Source organism: Cricetulus griseus, chromosome 2 (genome assembly GCF_003668045.3).
Source record: "Cricetulus griseus strain 17A/GY chromosome 2, alternate assembly CriGri-PICRH-1.0, whole genome shotgun sequence".
In the NCBI taxonomy this organism is placed as follows: Eukaryota; Metazoa; Chordata; class Mammalia; order Rodentia; family Cricetidae; genus Cricetulus; species Cricetulus griseus.
The window spans coordinates 256,677,252-256,701,788 of NC_048595.1; the positions used below are offsets into that span (position 1 = coordinate 256,677,252).

Sequence of the window (24,537 nt, forward strand, 5' to 3'; positions counted from 1 at the left end):
GTTCCTACTGTCATCCTGAGATTGACCGCAGGCTGTTCTTGGTACTGCAAGAATAAACTCAAGGATAGCTTGGCTGGAGTTTTACGATGTGTACTTTCCTTCCTTGCTTTTCTTTTCTCTGTAGCTAAGGGAGATGCACCTGTTAAGAGCTGCAGGCAGTCTGGGTTTCAGTCCTCAAATATGTACTCTATTTTTTGCTTTAAAGAGATAAGGTGTCTATCACGATTAGGCTGTTATAGATCTAAGAAGTCGGCATTGGTATGAAGATATCCATTAGAATGTTTGGCTATTGTAGATGTTGTAGTCAATTTTTAATTCTAAGGAAAGTGGGGAAAACACAACAAATAGACAATCAAATGCATTTATCTTGGGCTGGAATTTTAGGTTTTCAGCTCATCAAAATTTTGATCATGATGGTTAAAATAAAATTGAACTGTTAAGCTCAGTGTTTTTTAAAATTGTGGAATGACAGGGCCATGGAATGAATTCAGTAAATCCAGAGTCACCTTCAGCAAAATGAAAGAGAAGAAGTTGGAATACGTAAGGACACCTTGTAAGGTTTCTTCATGGCATGAAGAAAATGTTCTAAAATCACATTGTGTTTTGGAAATCACTGAAACCCACCAGAACTACTATGGGCTTTAAATGCTGCACTCTTTCTTGACTTCTGGTTTTTGAGGCAGGTTCTTTACCCTCCCCCTCCTGCTCCCCTGTTTTTTCTTTTTTTGAGACACAGTTTCTCTGTGTATAGCCCTGACAGCACTGGAACTCATTCTGTAGGCTGGGCTGGGGGAGACAGGTTCAGGCTGCCCCAAACTTTTTGAGAAGCTAAGGATGGCCTTGAATTCCTGCCCAAGGAAGAATTCTGCCCATGGAGAGGGCTAGGAAGACAGGCATGTGCCACCACGCCCCACTTATGAAGATAGATAAGACTTGCAGGTTCCAGAGTGTAGTTGAAGCTTATTGGCAAAAACAGCTCATGCCACTTCTCTTCCACAGAGGGAGTCCTGTGAGATTGGCTGCAGCACTGCCGAGGGTACCTATGAAGAGGAAGTGCTGGGTAAGAGAACACTGATGATGTCATGAAGTAAGCTCTGTTACCTGGAACAAATGAAAAAAGAAGGGAGCACCTTTCACAACACCTACACTCCTGTATCTCAATAGCATTGAAAATATTTGTAAATGAGACTAGTGTGGCTCCCACTTGTAGTCCCAGGATCCTGGAGGCTGAGGTAGGAGGATTGCAGTCAGTTCAAGGTCAGCCTGAACTAGAGAGTGACATCCTGTCTCAAAAAAACACCAAAAATCTACCTCTGCAAACATTTGTATATTAAAAAACAAAAACAAAAAACCCTCTGTAATTTCAAACACTAAGGCCATGCTGATGAGGCTCTTGTAGATAAAATTCAGGAAATGTGAAACATGATTGACATTTCATCTTAGACAGGTGGATCTCTATGAGTTTGAGGCCAGTCTGGTCTACAAAGTTCCAGAATAGGTTACAAAGCTACAGAGAAATCCTGTCTGGAAAAAACAAAATAAAACAAAAAAGGCAGGCTTTCATAAGCTCAAAAGGCCTTGAATTTGATGTATAGTCAAGGAAGACCTTGAACTCTTGATCCTTGGGCTTTTTGGGAATATTGGTGTGCACAATTACTTTGAGTTTTATGTGATTCTAGGGATCAAATCCCAGGGTCTCTTTGTGCATGCTAGGCAAGCACTCTACTGAGGCTCTACACACCTGGTCCAATCCTTGTTAACCCAATGAGGGGGCATTCCACCCTGAACAGACTTGATATTGAGGAGGGCTGCTGTTTTGCTGACCTAAAGGTGTCAGAATAATTTGTTTAATGTGGAGTTTATTGTTTAACTAATAGTTATTCAATAAAGAACTCCATGTGTGAATGGCTACTCAGAAAAGACAGTAGAGATTTGTGAGGGTTTAGAAGCTATGCCTCCCAGGGATGGATGGGAATGAGTGTGAAACTCCCGAGTGTGGCAGCTCAATTTGGCCCAATTTGAAACCAGGCTGGGTGTGTTTAAGTAAGTGCTTTATCCTAGTGCACTGATTCCCAGTGATGTCTGAAGGGCAAGTCAGCCTGGATGTTAGTGGCCGTCTCCAGCAGATACCCCAGAGTCTCCTCCCACTGAGGCATTGTGGCAGAGTGTTTCCTGGCTCTTCTATAAGCTGTCATTCTTGTCTCAGAGACTGGCTCCTTAATCCCAGTGGCTGTTGGAAATCGAGAGCCAAGTGTTGTTTGCTGTCTCAATATGCTCTGCACTTTAGTGTCTCATAAACAAAAGAAAGGGAAAACAATACTCTGCATTTCTGTAAAGGGTTAGAACTGTAACTTTTTTTCAACTACATTATGAAAGCTATCTATAGATAAAAATCTGTATTTGTGGTTTCCAAGTGGTGCCCTGCAGCACCCTAAAATACCACTGAAGTACCCTAGGGCATCATTGCACCCTCAGGGGGAGTACAGGACAGTTTTAGTCCTCAGGCATATTGGGATAGCGAACAGCTATTGGATGTTGTTGGATCCGCTGCTCAGGTGTGCTTTATAGCATAACAGTAGACCCTACTACACTTTTCCCCATGACTTCATTGTTAATAAGCCTGACATTTTTGGTGATTTCTAGTGTAACAAAAAACTTTCATAAAAAACTCAATGGGAGATGGGAAGTAACTATAGCAATACTTAATCAGATACACACCTGGAAAGTTGTGAAGTGTTCAAAGGGCACATGATTGCAATTAGCATACATTAATTTTGATGTAAGATTGAAATAAATATATAATTTGGTCCTTTATGGTCTATTAAAAATTTAAAATTACATTTATTTATTTTAATTTTAAAAGATCTATTTTTCTGGGAACCCCCCCCAAAAAAAAGAAAAAGAAAAAAGGAAGATAAAAGGTTTTACTTTAGCTGAGCTGTGGTGGCACACACCTTTAATCTCAGCACATATGGGACGTGCATGATGGAGGATTGCTTACATGAACATTGTCAGAGGCTATTTATAAGGAATGTGGGCTCCTCCCTCCCTCCCTCCCTCCCTCCCTCCCTTCCCTCCCTCCTACTTTCTTCCTCCCTTTCTTCCTCCCTTTCTTCCTCCCTTTCTTTCTTTCTTTCTTTCTTTCTTTCTTTCTTTCTTTCTTTCTTTCTTTCTTTCTTTCTTTCTTTCTTGGTTTTTTGAGACAGGGTTTCTCTGTGTAACAGCTCAGGCTGTCTTGGAACTAGATCTGGCCTGGAACTCACAGAAATCTACCTGCCTCTGCCTACCAAGTGCTAGGATTAAAAGCATGCAACACCAGACCTGGTGAGTTTTGTTATTTTAATTATGTGTATATGTTGTGTCTCTGTGTGTGGGTTTGTGTATGTGAGTGAAGGTGTCCATGGAGGCCAGAGAGTCAGCTCCCCTGGAGGTGGAGTTACACCCATTGTGAGCCACTAGACATGGGTGCTGGGGACTGAACTCAGGTCCTCTGCAAGATTATCAAGTCCTCTTGATCACTAAGCCATCTCTTCAGTCTCTACATAGCGTGTGTACGTGCGTGCATGTCACACTACAGCATGCTTGTGGCGATTAGAGAAGAGCTTGTTCGTGGGAGTTGGTTCTCCCCTTTCATCGTGCGGGTCCTGTGGATTGAACTAGGGTCATCAGGCTCAATAGCAAGCTAGCTTTTCCTCTCCGCCATGTTGGCAGCTCTTTTGAGCACTTAGTTATTGTTTGTTTTGAGAGAAGGCTCAGTTCATAGCTTAGGCTGGCCTGAAGCTCACTGTGTAGCTGGGCCTCAGACTTGCAATCATTAGCCTGCCTGAGCCTCCTGAGTACTGAGATGACCATCATTAGCCACCAGGGCCTGGAAAATGGGCCATCGTCTCAAGCATCAGCTAAGTGGTCAGGTCACACACACTTCTGAAGTCACAGTGTCTAATAGAGCAAATGGTCAGATGATTCCCCTCTTCCACAGAGCCTTGGAAAATTTACTGAAACCAGGAATGTCAGAACTGAAAAAAATGCAAACTAGATTCACATCTTTTTCCTCTATTCTGTAATTATATTACCAGCTTAGGTATTTATAGTTATATAATCTGCTAGATTATGAGATAATTAATTTTTTACTTAAATTTCTCATCAGCTTTGGATCTACGCTATATGGCTTAAACAAAAGACCAGACAAGACTAGGTAAAGGCATTTTTATTGCCCACACACCTAGGTTTGTCTCTAATGCCTTACCACACTCATCTATTTCTGGCTGTGTTTTCTTATTTGAATTTAAGATGAGTCATATTCATTTCTACACGGTAGGAAGTGATCATTGCTAACAATGCATCCAAATAGCAATCTACTGACTTGTGTATGCTTGTGACGTATATATGACGCATGTATGCATGATGTGATATGAGGCTGCTCATGTGTCATAGCACATGCGTAGAGGTCAGAGGATAACCTTAGGAGTCAGTTCTCACCTTTCACCTAATTTGAGGTAGGCTTTCTTTCATTATTTTCCCCACTGTGGTACGTACTCCAGGTGGCCGGTGAACTCCTGGGGGAGTCTCCTGCTTCCACCTTCCATCTGGCTGCAAGAGTGCTAGGATTAAGACACATGGCATTTCATCCAGCATTCTTTCTTGGGTTCTGAGCTCAGGTTGCCAGACTTGCATGGAAAGTGCTCTGCCCACTGAACCATCTCCCCAATAATAGCGATTTTTATTAAGCATCTCCAGTCAGGCCCTGCTCTCCTTGACTTACTAGCTGCCTTTGTCTTCAGAGGCAGTAAAGGCGATAATGAACCCCATTTGGCAGATGGGAAAATCAGGGTACAGTGTGTAAACAGTTGCTTGGGGTCATCTAGAGAGTAGAGACACAGCTGGAGTTACTTCCCTGATGTGACTGACCAGACTTTCCTTATTCACGCTGCCACTAAAGTTTAATGGCCGTTGACTCATTCTTGCTGTGAAGTTTTAGAATGACCCTACTTCACCTATGTTGTTCCATATGCATCACTATGGCTTTGAAACTCATGTCTGTATTTAGCTATGAAATTTTCTTTTACCTGTGCTTGCACAACCCTGGTTCCTATGCCACCTTGGCCATCCTCTTCACTGTCAGCACCATTGCTGGACACCTCTTCCAGGTGTCCACAACCTACACCAACGCTGGATCCTTAAGGTTTTACCATAAAAGGAGGAAGGTGGAGCTGGGCTTTGTTTGTGCAGTTATATAAAATAGCCCCAAATGAACCATAAATAGAACAATCAACAGAGAAGGGTTGTGATTGAGTTCTGTGGCTGGAACCACAGATGACTCTAGCTTTAAGATTTCTGTATTTTGGAAAGGGATTTTAACTAGTCCATATTCATTATTTGTAGTGATAAAAATTGTTTCACTATTCACCTCCAGGAGAGAATGAGGTTCTTAGGCTTTGCATTTGATAATTTTAAACTCCTTACCAATTTATCAATCATTCTTTATCAATCAGAATGGTGCTTTTTCAATATACAAAATTTGAAGTCTTAATTCATCATTATTTTAGGAAAATAAAAAGACTAAAGTAACAATGTTATTTTAGTAGCATATATCTTGCAGAAATCTATGACTGACTTGAGGGTTTGTCAAGAAGTCCCCATGAAATGTATGCCACAGTGACTCCTATTTTGAGAAGGCATGACATGTGTTGCAATGCAGAACAGGGGAGCATGTAGTCTCTGGGGTAAAAGCCACAATGTTGTGCATGTGAGAATGGTTTTCTGGGACCGAGGATGTAGTTTGCATGAAGACTTAGGTTTGATCCCCAGCATCACATAAAGATGGCTTTATTCTGTAACCCACCCTGCCTTCTACACTAAGAAATGCATATTGTCAGGATCTGCAGTAATAGTAGAATTTGAAAAATGCTTTGGGGTTCCATGCCCTGGATGCTTCTACTGTACCACAGACATGGTTTTTGCATCTTCTCCCTTTGCCTGGAAGGAAATGGGGTCCTAAAAGAAGACTGGTTAGTCTCAGAACACCTTGTTGCCTGCCTGTGATACAAAGAGAAGACTACTTTGTATATAATTCATTGCTCATGTGTGCTATTTACCAGGCAGGGTCTAGACAAAACAGCCACACCCATCATCAGATCGAATAGTGACAGAAATGTGGTTTCCTCTCCAGAAAGCACAGAGTTTCCTACAGCACCCTTTGCGTCTTCCATTGGAAGTCACAGCGTGACATTACGATGGAACCCTGCCAACATCTCTGGGGTAAAATACATCATCCAGTGGAAATATGACCAGCTTCCAGGAAGCTGGACCTACACGGAGGTATGCAAAGCTATTTTCTTATCGAAGCAAAGATATTTTGTCCCCCAAATTATTCAAATCTCCAAGATATCCTGCCTCTCTTACCTGCAGTTTCAGTTTCCAAAGTTTCAGTCACCCATGCTCAAATATTGTTTACAATTTTCAGATAGAAAAGGATTTAAAAAATAAAAGTTTGAAGCTAGCTGTGATGGCACAGGGCTATAATCTCATTACTTGATGGGCTGAGGCAGGAGGATTCTGAGTTTGAAGCCAGTGTGGGCTATATAGAAAGTTCCAGGCTAACATGAACTACAAAATGAACCCTGCCTGAAAACCAAACCAAACCAAACCAAACCAAAGCCAACAATGCTACCACCACCGCTGAAATGGAGGTTTTAAGTCACATGATATTGAGGAGCATGATGAAACATCAGCTGATCTTGCTCTAGCTAGATGGAAAGCCATCCTTTGGTTCAGAGTATGCACACCATGTACACTAATCATCTACCAGACAGCCTCTATTAAGGTTATTGTATTGACTGTCACAGGATGGCATCATTGTGCTTATATGTAGGGTATGGTACTATCTGGAGTTTCAAGCTTCTGCTGGGGGTTTGGGGAATATCTCCTGTGGATATTGAAAATGACCTGTTGACATTAATGCATTTTATCGATGATTGAGCACAGTGGTTGAATTCAGTGAACGCAATGTAATCTCTGCTACTCTGGAAACCCTTTATGAAGAAATAGTATACATGGTACATATACAATTCTGTCAGCACAGCATCATAGAACCATTTATGCTCTTTATCTTCGTCATCCTCTAAAGTGATTCCAACTAGGGTGAAGGGCAGGAGGGAGGTTCTTAAAGGGATTTGCTCTAATTTAGAAGAATAGGTTATATAGTAGCCTTTCAGGATGATCCCTTCCAGGAAAGCATGAGCAAGTTCAGAAAAAAATAGCCTAATACACCAAGTACAGTAACACGGGAAAATTCAAGGAAATCCTTGAAGTAAGTGCAGAAGGGGAGAATGGTGTGACTGCTGCAGACCAGTTTCTGGAGACTGTGGCACATGCAGCAGGACCTGGGCTGCCCCATGTGCAAAGGTACACCCGAATTAATCTGAACTCTTCATCTCAGTGGGTCATGGTGATTGGACAAATGCTGATTCTTGCTCTCTCCTGGTTCTAGACTGTACCCAAGCTCTCATATGTGGTGGAGCCCCTGCATCCGTTCACTGAATATATTTTTCGAGTGGTATGGATCTTCACAGCCCAGCTGCATCTTTATTCCCCTCCAAGTCCAAGTTATAGGACTCATCCTTATGGAGGTAGGCGTACATTTGTCATCTGTAAAGTCAGGACGTTATTTCGAAGTTTTGGTTTAATTTGGTTTTGTTTTAAGCCATGGAAGAAATTGACTTCTTTGGTATTCCATTTAGTCTTTGAGCCCTTAACTGTGTGTCAGGTAATGTTCACAATTCCTCAGTGATGAAAACTATGACCCCCTACTCTTGTTAAACCTACATGTGGAAGAGGGGAAACATAGTCACTAGTGAACACATAAATAAGAGGTGCTGGGGAGTTATTGTTAACTTGACACAAATTAGAGTCACCAGTAACCTCAACTGAAGAACTGGTTACATTAGATTGGCCTATGGGAGCATTTTCTTGATTAACGATTGATGTGGGAGGGCCCAGCCTACCATTGGCGATGGCATTCCTTTGTGGGCTGTTCTGCGTGTGCAAGAAAGCAGTGTGAGCAAGCCAAAAGGAGCAAGCCAAAGGGAACAAGCCAGTATGCAGCACTCCTTCATGGTCCATGTTTTACTTTAATTCACACCTCAGATTTCTGCCTTGAGTCCCTGCCCTGACTCTTTTGTGATGGACTGCAATTGTAAGCCAGAATAACCTTTCTTTACCCAAATATTTTTGGTCATGGTGTCTTTTATCACTGCCATAAAAACAGCAATTAACAGTAACTAGAGAGTTGACAATTGCTTTGACAGATCTGGCCATGTTGTTGTTTTCAGAAAGATTATGGAAGGAGCTGGAACTTGGGGCTAGAGGAGCTATTGAATGTTCAGAGCCCAGTGGGCTGTTCCGTGGGAGCTTGGAACTCTGTGGGAGCTTGGAGGACAAGAATGTTGAGAATGATACAGACAAAAGAGGTCTAGCTTGGGAAATTTCAGAGGGAAGCAAAGACTCGATCACAACTATTTATGTGATATTCTGAGTTAAGAATTTGTGCCTCTGGTCAGCTGGAGCCAAAGAATTGGTTGTGATGAACAGGAGACAAAAGTGAAACTTTTGCTCCTGGCACTATTGATTCTGGTCCTCTGTAGTTGAGACGTTAGTAGTGATGAAGAAGAGATCATCATTGCTGAGGCAAAATCTTCTGGGGAATGTTTCTTCAGGGTCAACACAAAGAAGCAGCGGTACAGAGGCAGCCAAGGCTGTACCTCATCCTTGCAGCCAAATTTGGAAATGTGTAAGAGTATCCTAGGTGAGGACATGAATGAAGGTCACGGAGAGCAACCGAGGCTTGGCACTTTGTAAGGCCAGGAGATGCCGTTGGTGAAAGTCAAACCTTAGTTTTAGTAGAAGCCCTAGGTTGGAAGGGGCCAAGGAAAGAAGCTGAGGCTTGGTTTCATGTGGCACGAGCAGAGTCCCTGAAGAGAGCCCTGGATGTTAGTGAAAGTTCATCCTAGTTGCAGCAGAGCCTCTAATGTTTTGAGGACGTCAGTACCATGGAAAGACCATTGAGGACAGCAGCATCTGTGGAGTAGAGGAGGCCTGACACTAGCTGTGTGTATTGTAGAAGGCAGAGATGGGGAAGTGATACAGTATTTTTTTTTTTTTTTTTGAGCCCAGAAGATTGTGAGTGAGACCCAGACACCAAGAATTTGATGTTTTGCGGTGTTGAACTTTGGTTTTGCTTTGATTTGATTGTGACTATGTCCTGATTCTTACTTCTTGGTGTAAGAAAATATTGAATCCCCCCTCCAGGAACTCACAGTTCTGAGACACGGGGTATTTTTAGAAAGACTTTGAACTACCCCACCTCCCCTTCCCAGACAGGGTTTCTCTGTGTAGCTTTTTTTGGAGACTGTCCTGGAACTCTGTAGGCCAGACTTTGAATTTTGAAAGAGACTTTTGTTTTGTTGTTTTTATGAGTCAGAGTCTCTCTATGTATCACTTTCTTAGACCTTTCTAAGTAGATGTGGCTGGCCTTGATCTCATAGAGATCCACCTGCCTCTTCTTACCATGTTCTGGAATTGAACAATCAACTCACTTAAGGGAAAGCTTGAATTTGCAGAGCAGACATTTGTAGCTGGTCTTTGTCTTGCAAGCTCCCAAATGATAACACAGAGACTTCTTATTAATTATGAAAGCTTGGCCTTACCTTAGGCTTGTTTCTAACTAGCTCTTATAACTTAAATTAACGTATTTCTATTAATCTACATGCTGCCATGTGGCTTGTGGCTTTTACCTCTTCTCCTGCACAGCCTGCTTCCTCTGAGTCTAGCTAGTGATTCTCTTTTCTTTCTCTCCTCTGAGACCTCTCTATCCCCAGAAGTCCTCCTAACAGTTCTTCCTGCGCAGCTATTTATTAAACCAATAAACCATTCAGCTCTTTATTAAACCAATCACAGTGATACATTCTCACACAGTGTAAAGGACTACTCTGCAACAGACATTGCTGCCTCTTGTTAAGTTTGTTAGCCATGGAAAGATAGAGAGACCACACTGCTTCTTTCAGGGTCAGGATTATTACCTCTGTCTAAATGAGCACCACTGTGAAATGGCTACTGCTGAGAAACAGGCCCACATTTTTTTTTTATAGAGGAAGGAAGGGTTTGAGATAGGGTTATTTACTAATGATACGTGGGTAGTAGATATGACACCAGAAAACAGGGCAGTTGTACATAGTTGTGAATGCAAAGAAGAAAAGGTAGCATAGGCCACAAGGAATGCCTGAGGGTGGGACCCATTTGGATGGCTGGGTGGTCAGGAAAGGACTCTCTGAGAAGGCTTTGAATGACTTGAGAATCTGTGTAAATATTCAGGAGTGAGTTTTTCAGGCAGAAGGGAGAGTGGAGACAAAGGATCGATAGCAGCAGTGGGCTGAGTGTGTCTGAGAAGTGGCTGGTGTGACTGGAAGACACTGAGCATGATGAAGAGAAAGAGATTAGATATGGCAGGTATGCAGAGTCCTAGCCACACAGGAATGTACACTCTGCACTTGATTAAAAACATTGTAATCAGAGGTACTGACAAACACTTAAGGGAGGTCAGAGCAGGGAGACGCTATTTCTAGAATGAAATTCCAAATAATTTTCCCTGGAGGATCTCTCTCTCTCTCTCTCTCTCTCTCTCTCTCTCTCTCTCTCTCTCTCTCTTCCTCCGTCCCTCCTCCCTCCCTCCCCCCCTCTCAATTTGGACAAGAGATGAGGAGAGGAAAGACAGGTCCAGTATCTGCATGAACAGAGTCAGAGACAAAGCTCTAGGGCAAGGAAGGGGATGTGACTATTTTGTCTTCAGGAGGCATGTGGTACAGGAAGAGAAAGAGTGAGGACAAAAATGGCCCCAGAGTGCCAGGGATTTTGAATGACAGGCTACAGCGCTCAGACTTTTTGAAAAAGCAGTTAGGGTGATGGAAGCTTCTGAAGCAGAGGAATAATTGCTTCACATGTTCTTTAAGAAGAGAAATAGAGTATATGGACGGATTGGAAGCCTAGAGATACAGATCAGCAAGAGACTCTTCAGATACTTCAACATTTCGTCAGAAATGGGTTTTAAAAAATGGCATACTCAGCCGGGCGGTGGTGGCACATGCCTTTAATCCCAGCACTTGGGAGGCAGAAGCAGGCCTATCTCTGTGAGTTCGAGACCAGTCTGGTCTACAAGAGCTAGTTCCAGGACAGCCTCCAAAGCCACAGAGAAACCCTGTCTCGAAAAACCAAAAAAAAAAAAAAAAAAAAAAAAAAAGGCATACTCAGGGAGGGTGTCAGATGTGGGGCACACACCTGGGGAGAGTGGCAAATGTGGGGCACACTCTCAGGGAAAGTGTCAGATGATGAGCACACTCAGGGAGGGTTTCAGATGCTGGGCACACCTGGGGAGTGTCAGATGCGGGGCACACAGGAAGAGTTCATAAGGCAGATTATTACTTTCTAAAGAGGAGTGTGTGTGTGTGTGTGTGTGTGTGTGTGTGTGTGTGTGTGTGTGTGTGCATGTGCACTCATGCACTCATGCTCACATGTGTGTGTGTGTGTGTTTGTGTATGAGACATTTGGATAATGATCATGTCTTGCTTGAAGTGGAGCAGATCATATCTGGGTGTTGACTCTCATGAGTTGCTGTTGAGATCCTGATTCTAGTTCTGTGGGAGGCACTTTCTTTTTTTCCCTCTTCACACAGGTCACTGAGTACACGGAGACAAGGAGAAACACAAAGATGTTTGTGCTCATCAATGATTAGTCTGAAAGTTTGGGAGGGATTGTATCAGAGGAAGGCCAGTAGACCCATGAAAATGCCTTCTATATTCAACCCAGTCTGAGGGCTGAACTTTCTCATTTCTGTTACCTCTAGCCCACCAGTGTGAGCAGAACATTTGCCAAAATTGTACAGAAGGAGAGCAAAAATGTCAAAACACATTGTTCTTGTGGGAAGAGTAGATACAAGAGTATTTCATGTGGATAAGGTATGATAAGTAGGTGGAGACGTGTATGGAAGCTGGGCTGGCAATTCATTTGTTGGTCTTTCTGCTAATAGCATGTAGAGGCTGTGAGTAAATAATTAGTCATTGAATTCATGCTCCCCTCATCCACGGCAAGGGTGGGGTGCTGCTGAGCTTGTCAGCTGGGGCTTCTGGGGACTTTGGAGGGCTGTGAAGGAGGCATCATCTGGATTGTCAGGGCAGATAGTGGTGCAAGTGAAGTAGATCATTCTAATTCCTATTTACCCAAAGTCATGTCTTCATCCAGAACCAGTTAGGCCACAGCTCAGAGAGTAAAGAGCCCCAGGACCTGCGAGGGTGAGCTCACGTTAATCATTGACTCTCATGCAGACTCTCATCTCTTGTGCACTCTCGGCTTCTAATGTGCCTCCTCCCCACTGTTCACTTAGGTCTCCAGAGTTTTTGACAGCTCTTTGTCTATAATACACATCCGATTGACTCTTCAGTAATCAGTGTTATTTTATAAGTTAAGAAGGAGGAAGATGCAAGAGTCTTGCTAGGGCTCAGGACTTAGCTGGGATGATTTTGAGATGAAGAATTACAGCTCAAAATTTCTTCCATCCATCTCTCAGGTTTTCAGTATTAATCAGAAGATTTTATGCCTGTCAACCTTTGGAACATTTCCCCCCTATTATCCTATTCTCCCCCCCCCCAGACAAGGTTTCTCTGTATTGCTTTGGAGCCTCTTCTGGAACTCACTCTGTAGACCAGGCTGGCTTTGAACTCACAGAGATCCACCTGCCTCTGCCTCCTGAGGGCTGGGATTAGAGGCATGTGCCACCAATGTTCAGCTTATTACCCTATTTTAAGTGCACAGAAATGTGTACTTTTTATGCTCATGGTGTCATCTTTATCCCTCCAGTTCCCGAAACTGCACCTTTCATTATGAAAATTGAGAGTTCAAGCCCCGACACTGTGGAAGTCAGCTGGGCCCCACCCCACTTCCCAGGTGGACCTGTTTTGGGTTATAATTTAAGGCTGATCAGTAAAAATCAAAAGTTAGATTCGGGGACACAGAGAACAAGTTTCCAGTTTTATTCCACTCTTCCTAACACCACCTACAGGTAAGAGCTAAACGGTACAGGTAGAAATGACACCAACATTAATCCAGGCATGACAATTATTCAGCAAATCTGTCTAAAAACCAGTTAAGTGTATTTAGAGGCGTGCCACTGACTCCATTCCATTGTGTTGAAGCTGTACTTTTTCTCAAATCTGCATGTGTATTATATCACACCATCTTTAAGCAAAAATATTTTCAATGTATTAAAGGATCCTTATAGGTGTGAGGCAATAATAACATAAATATCATGGCTGTACTTTGTTTATTTAATCAAACATGAAAAATATTAAGCTGGTAAAATTCTGTTAGCAGCATTTTTTATTAACCCCAGATGATTATTTTTTTATTATGTTTAGCTTCTCTGGCATTTACTAAGTGTTCTTTAATTAAGGGGAGAAATGGTCATGTAGATAGCAGAGTTCAGCTTTTGACCTTAGTGACCCTGGACTGTTCTGTGGGGAATGCAAACAAGGATGTGATTGATGGTTGCCTTAGTGCTGAGCGGTGACACTAAGTAACTAGATCCATGCACTGCCACACCATCCTTTAAATAGAATCTCTGTTGCCCCTATATTTATCTCATGTTCACAACATGCCATATGAAACACATCTCTCCAAATTGTTTTTGGAATAGGTTTTCTATTGCAGCAGTAAATGAAGTTGGTGAAGGGCCAGAAGCAGAATCTATAATTACCACTCCATCTCCAGCAGGTATGGTCAAAGCCTTCTCCTTTTTGTTATACAGGGATAAAGGTTGACTGGAGTAAAGGTCAGAGTCCAATGGTCATCTGGTAGACCTCAAGATCACTCCTCTTTATGCATTTTTGTACCTGATAATTTTTAATTTTAAGTTATTCTACATATTTGACAAGTAGAAGGTTAGACAGACATTTGATAATAGAGTTTTTGAGGCTTAAAAATAAAATGAAAATCTTAAGCATTTTAAGAAAGATGGCTTTAGCAAATTCTTGGTTTTAGTTCAAAGCACTAGATATGGTTATTTGCATTCACAAATTTAGGAGTTATATATACATTTTCCTATCCTAGACTTTAGGAAAAAAGAGGTATTATTATCAGGCATGAAACATGCCTAAAGGGAAAGTTAAATATAGAGCAAGGTTTAGGTTGTTATGTGATTATTGCATACCATCTATTAATTGTCTTGAAAGTGTCCATCCCTCATGGACTTTACAACACTCTCAAATGAACAGGATATCAATCAGAGTTTTGTAGCCATCAGATTTTTTTTAAAAGAATTGTTCTCCTGCTTGAAAGAGAGAGAAGTCAAAGGCAACACCATCAAGCTGTCTTGTGGCATGTAATGCCCCACTTTGGTTGAGGCTGGATTACATCTGTTAAGGAAATTATTATAACCGGGGATAATGATTTAATTTCTATTGGAACAACAATGTTCCAGTGGTATAATACATCACATGACATGTTCACATAGCCCTACTTGACTGCCGTCATATTTTCTACCCCCAACCACGGATTTATGGAGATTATGCCACAGATGCAATACCTCTAAGTAACTTCGGAAAATGTAATCAGTCTTTTTTTTTTTTTAAAGTGTTATCTCTCTTGTGCTGAAGAACTAAAACTTTTTGTGTTGCTATGTGTATGGTTAGTCAGTCTGCCTATAAATTATGTTTTTTTTCAGTTCAAGAAGAAGAACAATGGCTGTTTTTATCCAGAAAAACTTCTCTAAGAAAGAGGTCCTTAAAGTACTTAGTGGATGAGGCACACTGTCTTTGGTCAGATACCATACATCATAATATTACAGGTCAGTCTAACAGAGGTGTGTCTCTTCACTCTAAAAAGAAATATTTGCAATTGCTGGATGGAAACTTCTAGAAGAGAGGAATATTAAAAATTGTTCTTGCATACTGGTGCTAGCTATGGGGATCCCATAAATCCCCCAACCATTACAGGATATTGCTAATGCTCTTGGTTACACTCCAGGACTTCATGGGAGATGCTGTTTCTGAAGGTACCTATCCATTAGTCAGAACATGGAGAAATCACTGGGTAATGATCTGGAAGCTTTATCCTTTTTGATAGCTTTCCTAGTGCTGAAATGTGCTTTGCACACTACAGGGTGACTGTAGTGAAACTATTTTCTTGATATGACTTAGCAGTTGTACATCTGAACTCACAGTGGCTTTGACCAAATGCACAAGACCTGTGCAAGATCAAACCTGACAAAGTCAGCATGGATAGGGGAGGGTACGTGAACTCTCTGAATGAGGAGCTATTGGCAACTGACAGCTGCTGGGAGATGGAGAGGCAGTTTTTTCTTTCAAAAATAATTTATTAATTTTTGTTTTATGTGCATTGGTGTTTTGCCTGATGTATGTCTATGTGAGGCTATCGGATCTTAGAGTTACAGACAGTTGTGAGCTGCCATGTGGGTACTGGGAATCAAATTTAGTCCCCTGGAAGAGCAGTCAGTGCTCTTCATCTCTGAGCCATCTCTCCAACCCCAAGATCAGTTGTTTTCAGTGACCCCTGAGAGGTTACCCATATTCTTAAAAGGCCCCATACCCATGCCTGTACTGGTATCACCATGTGGACTCAGAGGGCTTGAAAACAGAGAATACATGAAATTAGTGGTTGGAAGTGGAATTGGAGGGGAGGGAATGGGGTATGGATTTGATCAAAAACATTTATGAAACTTTCCAACAATAAAAATATTCAAAAAATGCTTTTGTGTTTGGGGATGTAGCCCAGGGCTAGGGCACATGCTTAAACATGTCTGAGGCTCTGGAGTCTTTCAGTGCTAAACAAACAACCCCACACCAAACCCACTTTATCCTAAATTTTTCCAATGTTTCTAGAATTTAGTATCTTGAATACTTGTATACTATACTATTCTAAAATCCTTCTAGTTTTTTTTGTATGTTATGAAAATACCCAACATATTTGCACATATAAGCTATGTGTACTAGAAGAATTCAGAAGAATATTTTTAAATTATAAGAACTTCTATTTGACATTAGCAAGCATTAAAGACAAAGTCACTTTAGTCAGAGTTTTTCTGTCTCTGTGGACATCTAACCACAAGTATGCCTTTGCTTGGCTCTTCTAGGGATAGCTGTCGACGTCCAGCAGCAAGTGGTTTATTTCTCAGAAGGAACTGTCATATGGATGAAGAAGGCAGCCAACATGTCTGATATGTCTGACCTGAGAGCTTTTTACGGAGGCTCAGGTGTCATCTCCTCCATCTCCATAGATTGGCTTTACCGGAGGATGTATTTCATCATAGATAAACTGGTTTGTCTGAGTGAATTTAACTAGCTACCAATATTAACATGCATGTTTGGTGGTAAACACAAATTTGTCTCACTGACTACTTACTTCGGATACTAGATTGGTAATGAAACATGGACCTAGTTTACAAGAAGGTCTAGCTTTGACCTAGTGTGTGCTAGTTCTGATCTATCATTAAGCCTCCATTATTTTTAGTTTTGTTAATGATATTTTATTTGCTTTAAGAAAGTTCTCGTGTTTGTGGCATCACTGTGTTAGACTGTCCACTGTAAGCAAAGTCCTCTGCCAGCATTTTTAATTATATAGTAACCTGGGGTTATTTTAATAGGTCTCTGGAATCCTTGAGAAGATACAGTCTTCCTGTGTTTCAAGTTTTCATTTTATAAGTGCTTTTTTTATTGCAATGAACAAAGGCTACCACCCCACCTGAAGCTTAGAAGCTTGTATATAGCACAAGTTTTAAAAATAATTAGGTACCTCCATAAACCAACCTACCAAAACGAAACAAAAAAACATACTTACATATTAATCATACTAATAGAAATATAAACATATTAGGACATAAAATATAAAGTTCCTGTTTTTCCATACTGCGTATTCCTGTATAGCTCAGGATGGCCTATAATTCATGATCTTCTTGCCTTAGTCTCCTCAGCTCTGTGGCTATAGCTATGCACCAATTAAATTGCCCATTAAGTGCTTTTCTTCTTGTGTATTTTGTAAAGTCCATAGTGGTTGTGACAATTCCAAGTCCTGAATTGTTTATCAAATACTTGGTGCCAAGACTAACGAAGACAGACATTAATCCTATTGTTATATTTTTGGTTTTCTAGGTCTATGTTTGTGACTTAGAAAACTGCTCAAATTTTGAGGAAATTACTCCATTATCTATTGTTGCACCTCAAAAAGTTGTGGTTGATTCCTACAATGGGTAAGTGTTAGCCTTGTAAATATGGGTTCTCTTCCATTGGCAAAAATCTCTGTAAAGCTTGATTGTCAGTGCAGCACTACAACACCCAATGAGTCTAACTGATCGTCTCATTTCAGGTCAATTTAATTAAAATTGCTTTAAGTTTGATTGTTTCCTTTTCTACAGTAAACTATAGTTACAAGGAAATTGCCTTTTGTTAGAGACATTGGGATCATGATTTGACACTGTTTTACAATGGGAATCAGTATGTCATTGCTCCTCCCTTATGTGGCCACTGTGAGAAGCTATTTTATCATCTGCCTCTGGCTGGACCATTCATCTCCATTTCATCTTCTGGCCTGGCTCTTATGCTATCAAGAGGCAAATTAAACAAGTAGGCTGCCACCATCCACCCTTCTGGGATAGGATTTGGTGATTAAGAAGAAGTTCACATTTCAATTGCAAGATTCCTTTTCCTGATGGGAAAAATAAAAACACACACACACAAATAAAAAGAACTGCATTTGGGCTCAGCTGGGCTATGCAGTTGCAGTGAAATCTCTAGCAAGCAAGCCTGGGTCATTGCTTACAGATGGAGAATGAAATGAATTCTGAGAATGAAATGATATTTTTGTGTATGTCAAGTGTTCATGAATGTGTTTCGGCAAAAGCATAGAAAGTTATTTTTGAGATCATTTGGTCTTAAATATGACCAAAACCCAACAAAATCTTTACTAATAAGCATGTTCAATGCGGGTAAGATGAAACATTTTTCTTTGTTGTAGGGATAAATTTGCTTTCATTTTTAATTTTATTTATTTAGTATGTATAAAGAGGTCTGCCTGCATGCCAGAAGAGGGCACCAGATCTCATTATAGATAGTTATGAGCCACCATGTGGTTGCTGGGAATTGAACTGAAGACCTCTGGAAGAGCAGCAAGTGCTTTTAACTGCTGAGCCATCTCCCGAGCCCAAATTTGCTTTAATTTTGAATGAAATAAAAAGTACAGAACATATTTTTCTCACACTGACATTCTTAGAAAAAAGATCGCTCACTATTATTTAAATTCAAACTTTCTTTTTCATATTCTTCAAAATTTTAGAATTTTTTTTGTGTGCGTGTGCACTTGTGTGTGTGTGTGTGTGTGTGAGTGCATGTGATGAATGCACATCACAACAAGCATGTAGAAGTTACAGGGAACTTGTGAGGAGGTCAGAGACAACCTCCAGTGTTAGTCTGTGCTCTCTACGGTGTGTTTAAGACATGTATCCTTTTTACTATTCCCCAGCTTAGCAGGCCCATGAGCCTCTGGCGGCCTCAAGACTCCCCCTCTCATCTTGTCTTAGAAGAACTGTTGTGCTCTTGCACCTGGTTTTACAAGGGTCCTGGTTACTCAAACAAAAGCCCTGTACAGAAGGCAGTTCACTCACTCAGTGATCTCTCTAGCCCCAGAAATTAATTTCATTTTAGGTTTGAATTCCTGAACTGTAGAATTTTTTTGAGCTTAGGCTGGTCTTAAACTCACTAAGTAGGTGAGAATGACTTTGGAACTCCTGATTCTTCTGCCTCCATCCTTCAAGTTCTAGGATTGCATATGTGTGTGATGATGCCTAGTTTTATGAGGTACTGGGAAGCCTAGGCCTTTGTGCATGCTAGGCAAGCAATTTACTAACCGAGCCACATCTCTAACCCAAATTATAGGTTTATGAGATGAAACGAAACAAAACAAACAAACAAAACTCACAAACCCTGGGATACAGGAGAAGTCCCATGGACTTTCTAGATATTTTTAAATACATTTGTTTTTGAGACAGGTTCTCTATGTAGCCCTGGCTGGGGATGGTATTCACTTGTGTAGACCAGGTTGATCTTGAACTCACCAAGTTCCACCTGTCTCGGCCTCCCAAGTGCTGGGATTAAAGGTGTGTGCCACCACCACATTCTTCTTTTGAATTATTTCTCTTGATAGTTGGGTGGTACTGCTAAGCAGCTTTGGTCACTTGTTGGGTATTCTCCATTGTTTGCTAAAAGAGACATATATAATTATAATTGCCTGACTTACTTATAGGCAGATATTGTTAAAAGTTTAGATGACTAGAGGTCAAAGATGGGTACATTTCTCTATCATACTCCATGGTTTTTGAGATAGGGCTTCTCACTGAACCCACAGTTGAGCATTTTCTAACAGCCTCGTTGCCAATGAGCCTCCAGGATTTGCTTCCCCAGTTACACAGGAGTGAATAGTGTGCACGTCTGTACTTGGCTTTTACATGGCTTCTGGGATCCACGCTCAGGTTCTCATGCTAATCTGGCAAGTACTTTCTTCACGTGGCCATCTTCCAGCCATAACTATGTGATTTGTGTACAATATGCTGACCTGTGAAATCTTTAAAGATACTTCTTAGTCTTAACTCCGATACCTCAAAAAGCCCCTTATAAGCATTAAAAGATCATGCCTCACAAAACAGGGTGGAGTTTCCAACCTTCTAGCTTCTAACTGTAATCAGCTGGGCATAGTTCCAGCGTTCACCTCTATCGTCTCTCACTTCTGGAAGTCCTGGGATACATGGTACTGATGGGTAGCAGGCTAAAGCAATTAGCCCAAAAGGTCACAAAACCACCTTCAATTGCGCTGAATTACACCAGCCTTCTTTTGTCCCCCTGCCAGGTATGTCTTTTATCTCCTGAGAGATGGCATTTACAGAGTCAGTCTCCCTTTGCCATCTGGCAGGCACACTGAAGCTGTGCACATTGTGGAGAGCAGCACGTTAAAGGACTTTGCAGTAAAGCCACAGTCCAAGCGAATCATTTACTTCAACGACACCGTGCAAGTCTTCATGTCCACATTTCTCGATGGCTCAGCTTTCCATCAAGTGCTGCCTTGGGTACCCCTTAAGGATGTGAAGAGCTTTGCTTGTGAAAACAATGACTTCCTCATCACAGACGGCAAGGCCATTTTCCAGCAGGACTCTCTGTCTTTCAATGAGTTCATTGTGGGATGTGACCTGAGTCACATAGAAGAATTTGGGTTTGGTAACTTGGTCATCTTTGGCTCATCCATCCAGTCGTACCCTCTGCCAGGCCACCCACAGGAGCTCTCAGTGCTGTTTGGTTCTCAAGAGGCCCTTGTGCAATGGAAGCCTCCTGCTCTTGCCATAGGAGCCAGTGAGTGTGCTGGGCTCAGGGTGACTACTGACCAGCTGGAAGGGAGAGAGGCTTCTACTGCTCAGCATAGAGATTCAGTTTTGGGAGCCTGCATCTAGTCTTTAGCCAGGGGCAACTACTTAGCTCAAAGAGTGTTTTTACATTTGTCTTGTATTTGTTGTTAGCTTTGCAGTAGGAGGATCCTCATATTCCATGGCAGATCCCAACGGAATACCCCAGCCAGTTTTGGACATCTGTTATGAGATATACTGACTTTCTAGTCTGAATGGCAACTAGCCAGGAGGATAACACACTTGGGCTGGGGGGCTTGAACGAATGTCAGCAATTCCTTCAGCTTTCTGGGCTTGGCTCTTCATCTCCAGACAGACAGAACACATGTGGTAGGAAGCAAGTGGACTCCAGAGCTTTTTAGTAAAAGAAGGGCAAACAATTTCAATCTCTGGGCAGATGGTCTCTGTCACAGCAGCCTAACTCTGTGTTGCTGTGGAAGCAGCCCTAAACCAGGTATAAATGGATAGTTGAAGCTGTACAGCTTTCCTAACAGAAGCAGTGGGCAGCTTCTCCCTATGGATCACTTTTTTTGCTAGTCTCCAACCCATCAGTAGGCAGTAATATTTAACAAACTTGGACAATTTTTACTTTATGACAAAATGATCATGCTTATTTGCTATATATCTAAAAAAAAAAAAACAGCTGAGAATGAGGGCCGGGGATGTAGCTTAGTTGACTGAGTGCTTGCCTAGCATACTCCAAACCCTGAGTTGGAGTCCCAGCCAGGCATACATTGGACATGGTGGTAGACACCTGTAATCTCAGTACTCAAGAGGCAGAGGTAGGAGGATTAGCAGTTCAAGGTCATCCTCATTATATAAGAAGTTGAGGCTACCCAAGGATACATGAGGACAAATCCCCCCCCCCCCACAAATTGAGAATGAATTGGCAGCCCCCCTAAGTTGATTTGGCTTCTGGTAATTATGTTGGAGAGTAATTTTTTTTTATTAAGAGCCTGGTTATACCTGGTCTACCATATAGAAAGAGTGACCGTTTACCTGACATAGTGGCACAGACTTCTGTTCATCTCAGCACTTGAGAGACCCTGTTAGTAGAGTAAGCAAGACTGCTAATTACTCATTTGAGATAGGTTACTGATGAATTTTTGAGAATTCCTTGGTCTTTCCTTGCAGTGTCACCCAGGTCAATGACATTATTTAACTCTTTAGGTCCTTCAGCCTGGCAGAACTGGACTTACGAGGTGAAAGTTTCCACTCAAGACCTTCCTCAAGTCACTCAAGTTTTCTCTAACCTAAGTGGGACCATGCTTAATGTGCCCGAGCTGCAGAGTGCTACAAAATACATGGTTTCCGTGAGAGCGAGTTCTCCTAAAGGCCCAGGGCCCTGGTCAGACCCCTCAGTGGGTACCACCCTGGTACCAGGTAAGACTATGATCTGGGTGGGGGAGTGAGTCTAACAAGGAGAGCCTTAGCCTGAGTGTCACATACAAGTTCTTGCTCCAAATGTTATAAAGAGATAAGAACAAGCTGTGTTGACCTCTTGAGGACGAATTTTAAATCTGCAATTAGGGAATTAAATAAATCACCATGGATATTTGTATTTCTTACCTTATACACTTCAAGACATGTTTGAAGAAATATAATTTTCTTCTTCACTGATTTCTTCTCAGTTTATTACGACACAATATTCCTCACCTCTGACGGTCTTGGAGAGAGAAGTTGAGGGGTCTATGAGTTATAGCGAATTTCATCATTTTGACTCAAAGAAATTGAAGGACAACAGCATCATTTATATAGTCATTATCACAACGACTTCTGAGTTTTTGGAATGGGATCATAACAAACAGTAACCGTGGGGAGTGAAAGTAGCTGTGGCGATAAATCAGCCATTTTAAACCTGTGGGTCTCAACCATTTCATGGTTGAATAACCCTTTCATAGAGGGTCAGATGTCAGGTAGCCTTCATATCAGGTATTTACATTATGATTCGTAACAGTAGCAAAATTACAGGTATGAAGTAGCAACAAAAATAGTTTTCTGGTTGGGGTTGGCACAACACAAGGAACTGTATTAAAGGGTCACAGCATTAGGAAGGTTGAGAAGCACTGTGATAGACTATGGCATGGCCGTGAGTGTCTGGCAGGGCACTATTAGACACTGTTACAGTGGCAGCATCCTTCTTCACGTTGGATTTCAAATATTTACGTAAAATTCAGAGGGACCATTAACAGGATAGATGATTCTACTACACAGACGCAATTGCTTATCTTATTCTATGATAGTTTTCAAAATGTTGATGTTTTAATTTTTAAAGAGTATGCATTAGTTGGGCATGTAGGCACTCAGTCTTTAATCCCAGCACTTGGGAAGCAGAGACAAGCAGATCTCTATGAGTTTGATGCTAGCCTGGTCTCCATAGAGAGTTCTAGGCCATTGAGTACGACATAGTGAGACATTGCCTTAAAAAAGTATGCTTTGTGTGACATTTCCTACTAATTTATTTTTCTTTTACCACATAGCTACTGAGCCACCATTCATCATGGCTGTGAAGGAAGATGGGCTTTGGAGCAAACCACTCAGTAGCTTTGGCCCAGGAGAGTTCCTGTCATCTGATGTAGGAAATGTGTCAGGTAGACACTCTCACTCACCTAGGTTTAGGTTCCTATTCAGTGTCTTGCCAGGTGACTCAGGCAAAGGAAAACACTGAGTTCTAGCTGCCAGGACTCCCAGGAAGGGAGCCAGTGCTGTTGTTAAGAAAGTGTCTGCTCATGGAGACACGACCAGGCTGGTGAAACCCACAGAAACAGCTGACCTGAACAAGGGGGAGCTCAGGGACCCCAGACTGATGGCTGAGAGGCCAGCATGGGACTGATTCAGACCCCTTGAACGTGGGTGTCAATGAGGAGGCCTCGACAATCTATGGGGCCTTGGGTAGTAGACCAGTATTTATCCCTGGCGTACAAATGGACTTTGGGAGCCCATTCCATATGGAGGGATACTCTCTCAGTCTGGCCACATGGGGAAGGGACTAGGCCCTGCCTGGGATGATATGACAGACTTTGAAGATCCCCCATGGAGGGCCTCACCCTCCCTGGGGAGCACAGGGGGGATCGGGTGAGGGTTTGGGGGGGTTGGTTGGGGTAGGAGAGGAGGGGAGGGAGAGGGAGCTGGGATTGACATGTGAATTAATTTTTATTAAAAGAGAAAAAAAGAGAAAGTGTCTGCTCTTAGGTAGGGATGTTATTTATTACACAAAATGTGTGGTTATTTATTGTGTCCACTTCAGAAGGGCTTTGATCGATGCTCATGAGCTTTAATTTATCATTTTGTCCTTCAATAGCATCCTGTCTTGTTCTGCTAAGACAGCTTTTCTATAACGATTACTGTGACTTTGATGTAAAACTGAAGCAGGGGGGCTGGAGAGATGGCTCAGTGGTTAAGAGCACTGACTGCTCTTCCAGAGGACCTGAGTTCAATTCCCAGCAACCACATGGTGGTTCACAACCATCTGTAATGAGATCTGGTGCCCTCCTCTGTACTGCAGGGATACATGCAGACAGAACACTGTACACATAATAAATAAAATCTTTAAAAAAACTGAAGCAGGAAGATTGCTGTCTATCATTTTAAACAGGGTATCAGGAAGAACTGCTGACAAGGACGACTGTGAGGTTGTGACAGGGCACTATTGCTAGAAGTGCTCTTTCTAAAGTGGTGTGACAGTCACCTTGCCTGAAGATGATCTCTTCTATATTACCTACTTATTTTATATTTCAACTTGTCTTTAAGCCTACGGCAGCATTTCCACCCAACAAGGGAGCTGGCCTGAGAAGGCCAGTGTGGCACCACACCACTTTACTCCACCACACCACTCCAGGGTGTGACCTGGTGTTGGTGGGGAACTTGGCTCCCTCTCTTTGATCTTTGAGGCCTCAGACAGAATAGACAATCTTATGGAATCTAAGAAAATGATAATTCTATTTGCTGTCACTGTTTTAGGAGTTCAGTTAGGTAGCAAAACACCTGGGACAATGTCAGACGGATGCTTTGTGGGCAGATGCTCTATGAGGATCTGT

At 42.0% G+C, this 24,537-nt stretch overlaps 1 protein-coding gene across 1 annotated transcript in view; it reads left to right on the plus strand.

Annotated features, from left to right (window-relative positions):
- The window catches only part of Ros1 (ROS proto-oncogene 1, receptor tyrosine kinase), a 127,048-nt gene that overhangs the window by 22,418 nt on the left and 80,093 nt on the right, over positions 1–24,537 (plus strand). Inside the window, exons 5-15 of the mRNA XM_027402106.2 lie at positions 1,000–1,060; positions 6,170–6,318; positions 7,490–7,628; positions 12,904–13,105; positions 13,739–13,815; positions 14,765–14,887; positions 16,193–16,377; positions 17,208–17,305; positions 19,954–20,450; positions 21,671–21,883; positions 22,981–23,091. Of these exons, the coding sequence (XP_027257907.1) occupies positions 1,000–1,060; positions 6,170–6,318; positions 7,490–7,628; positions 12,904–13,105; positions 13,739–13,815; positions 14,765–14,887; positions 16,193–16,377; positions 17,208–17,305; positions 19,954–20,450; positions 21,671–21,883; positions 22,981–23,091 (1,855 nt within the window). The remainder of the gene's footprint in view (positions 1–999; positions 1,061–6,169; positions 6,319–7,489; positions 7,629–12,903; positions 13,106–13,738; positions 13,816–14,764; positions 14,888–16,192; positions 16,378–17,207; positions 17,306–19,953; positions 20,451–21,670; positions 21,884–22,980; positions 23,092–24,537) is intronic.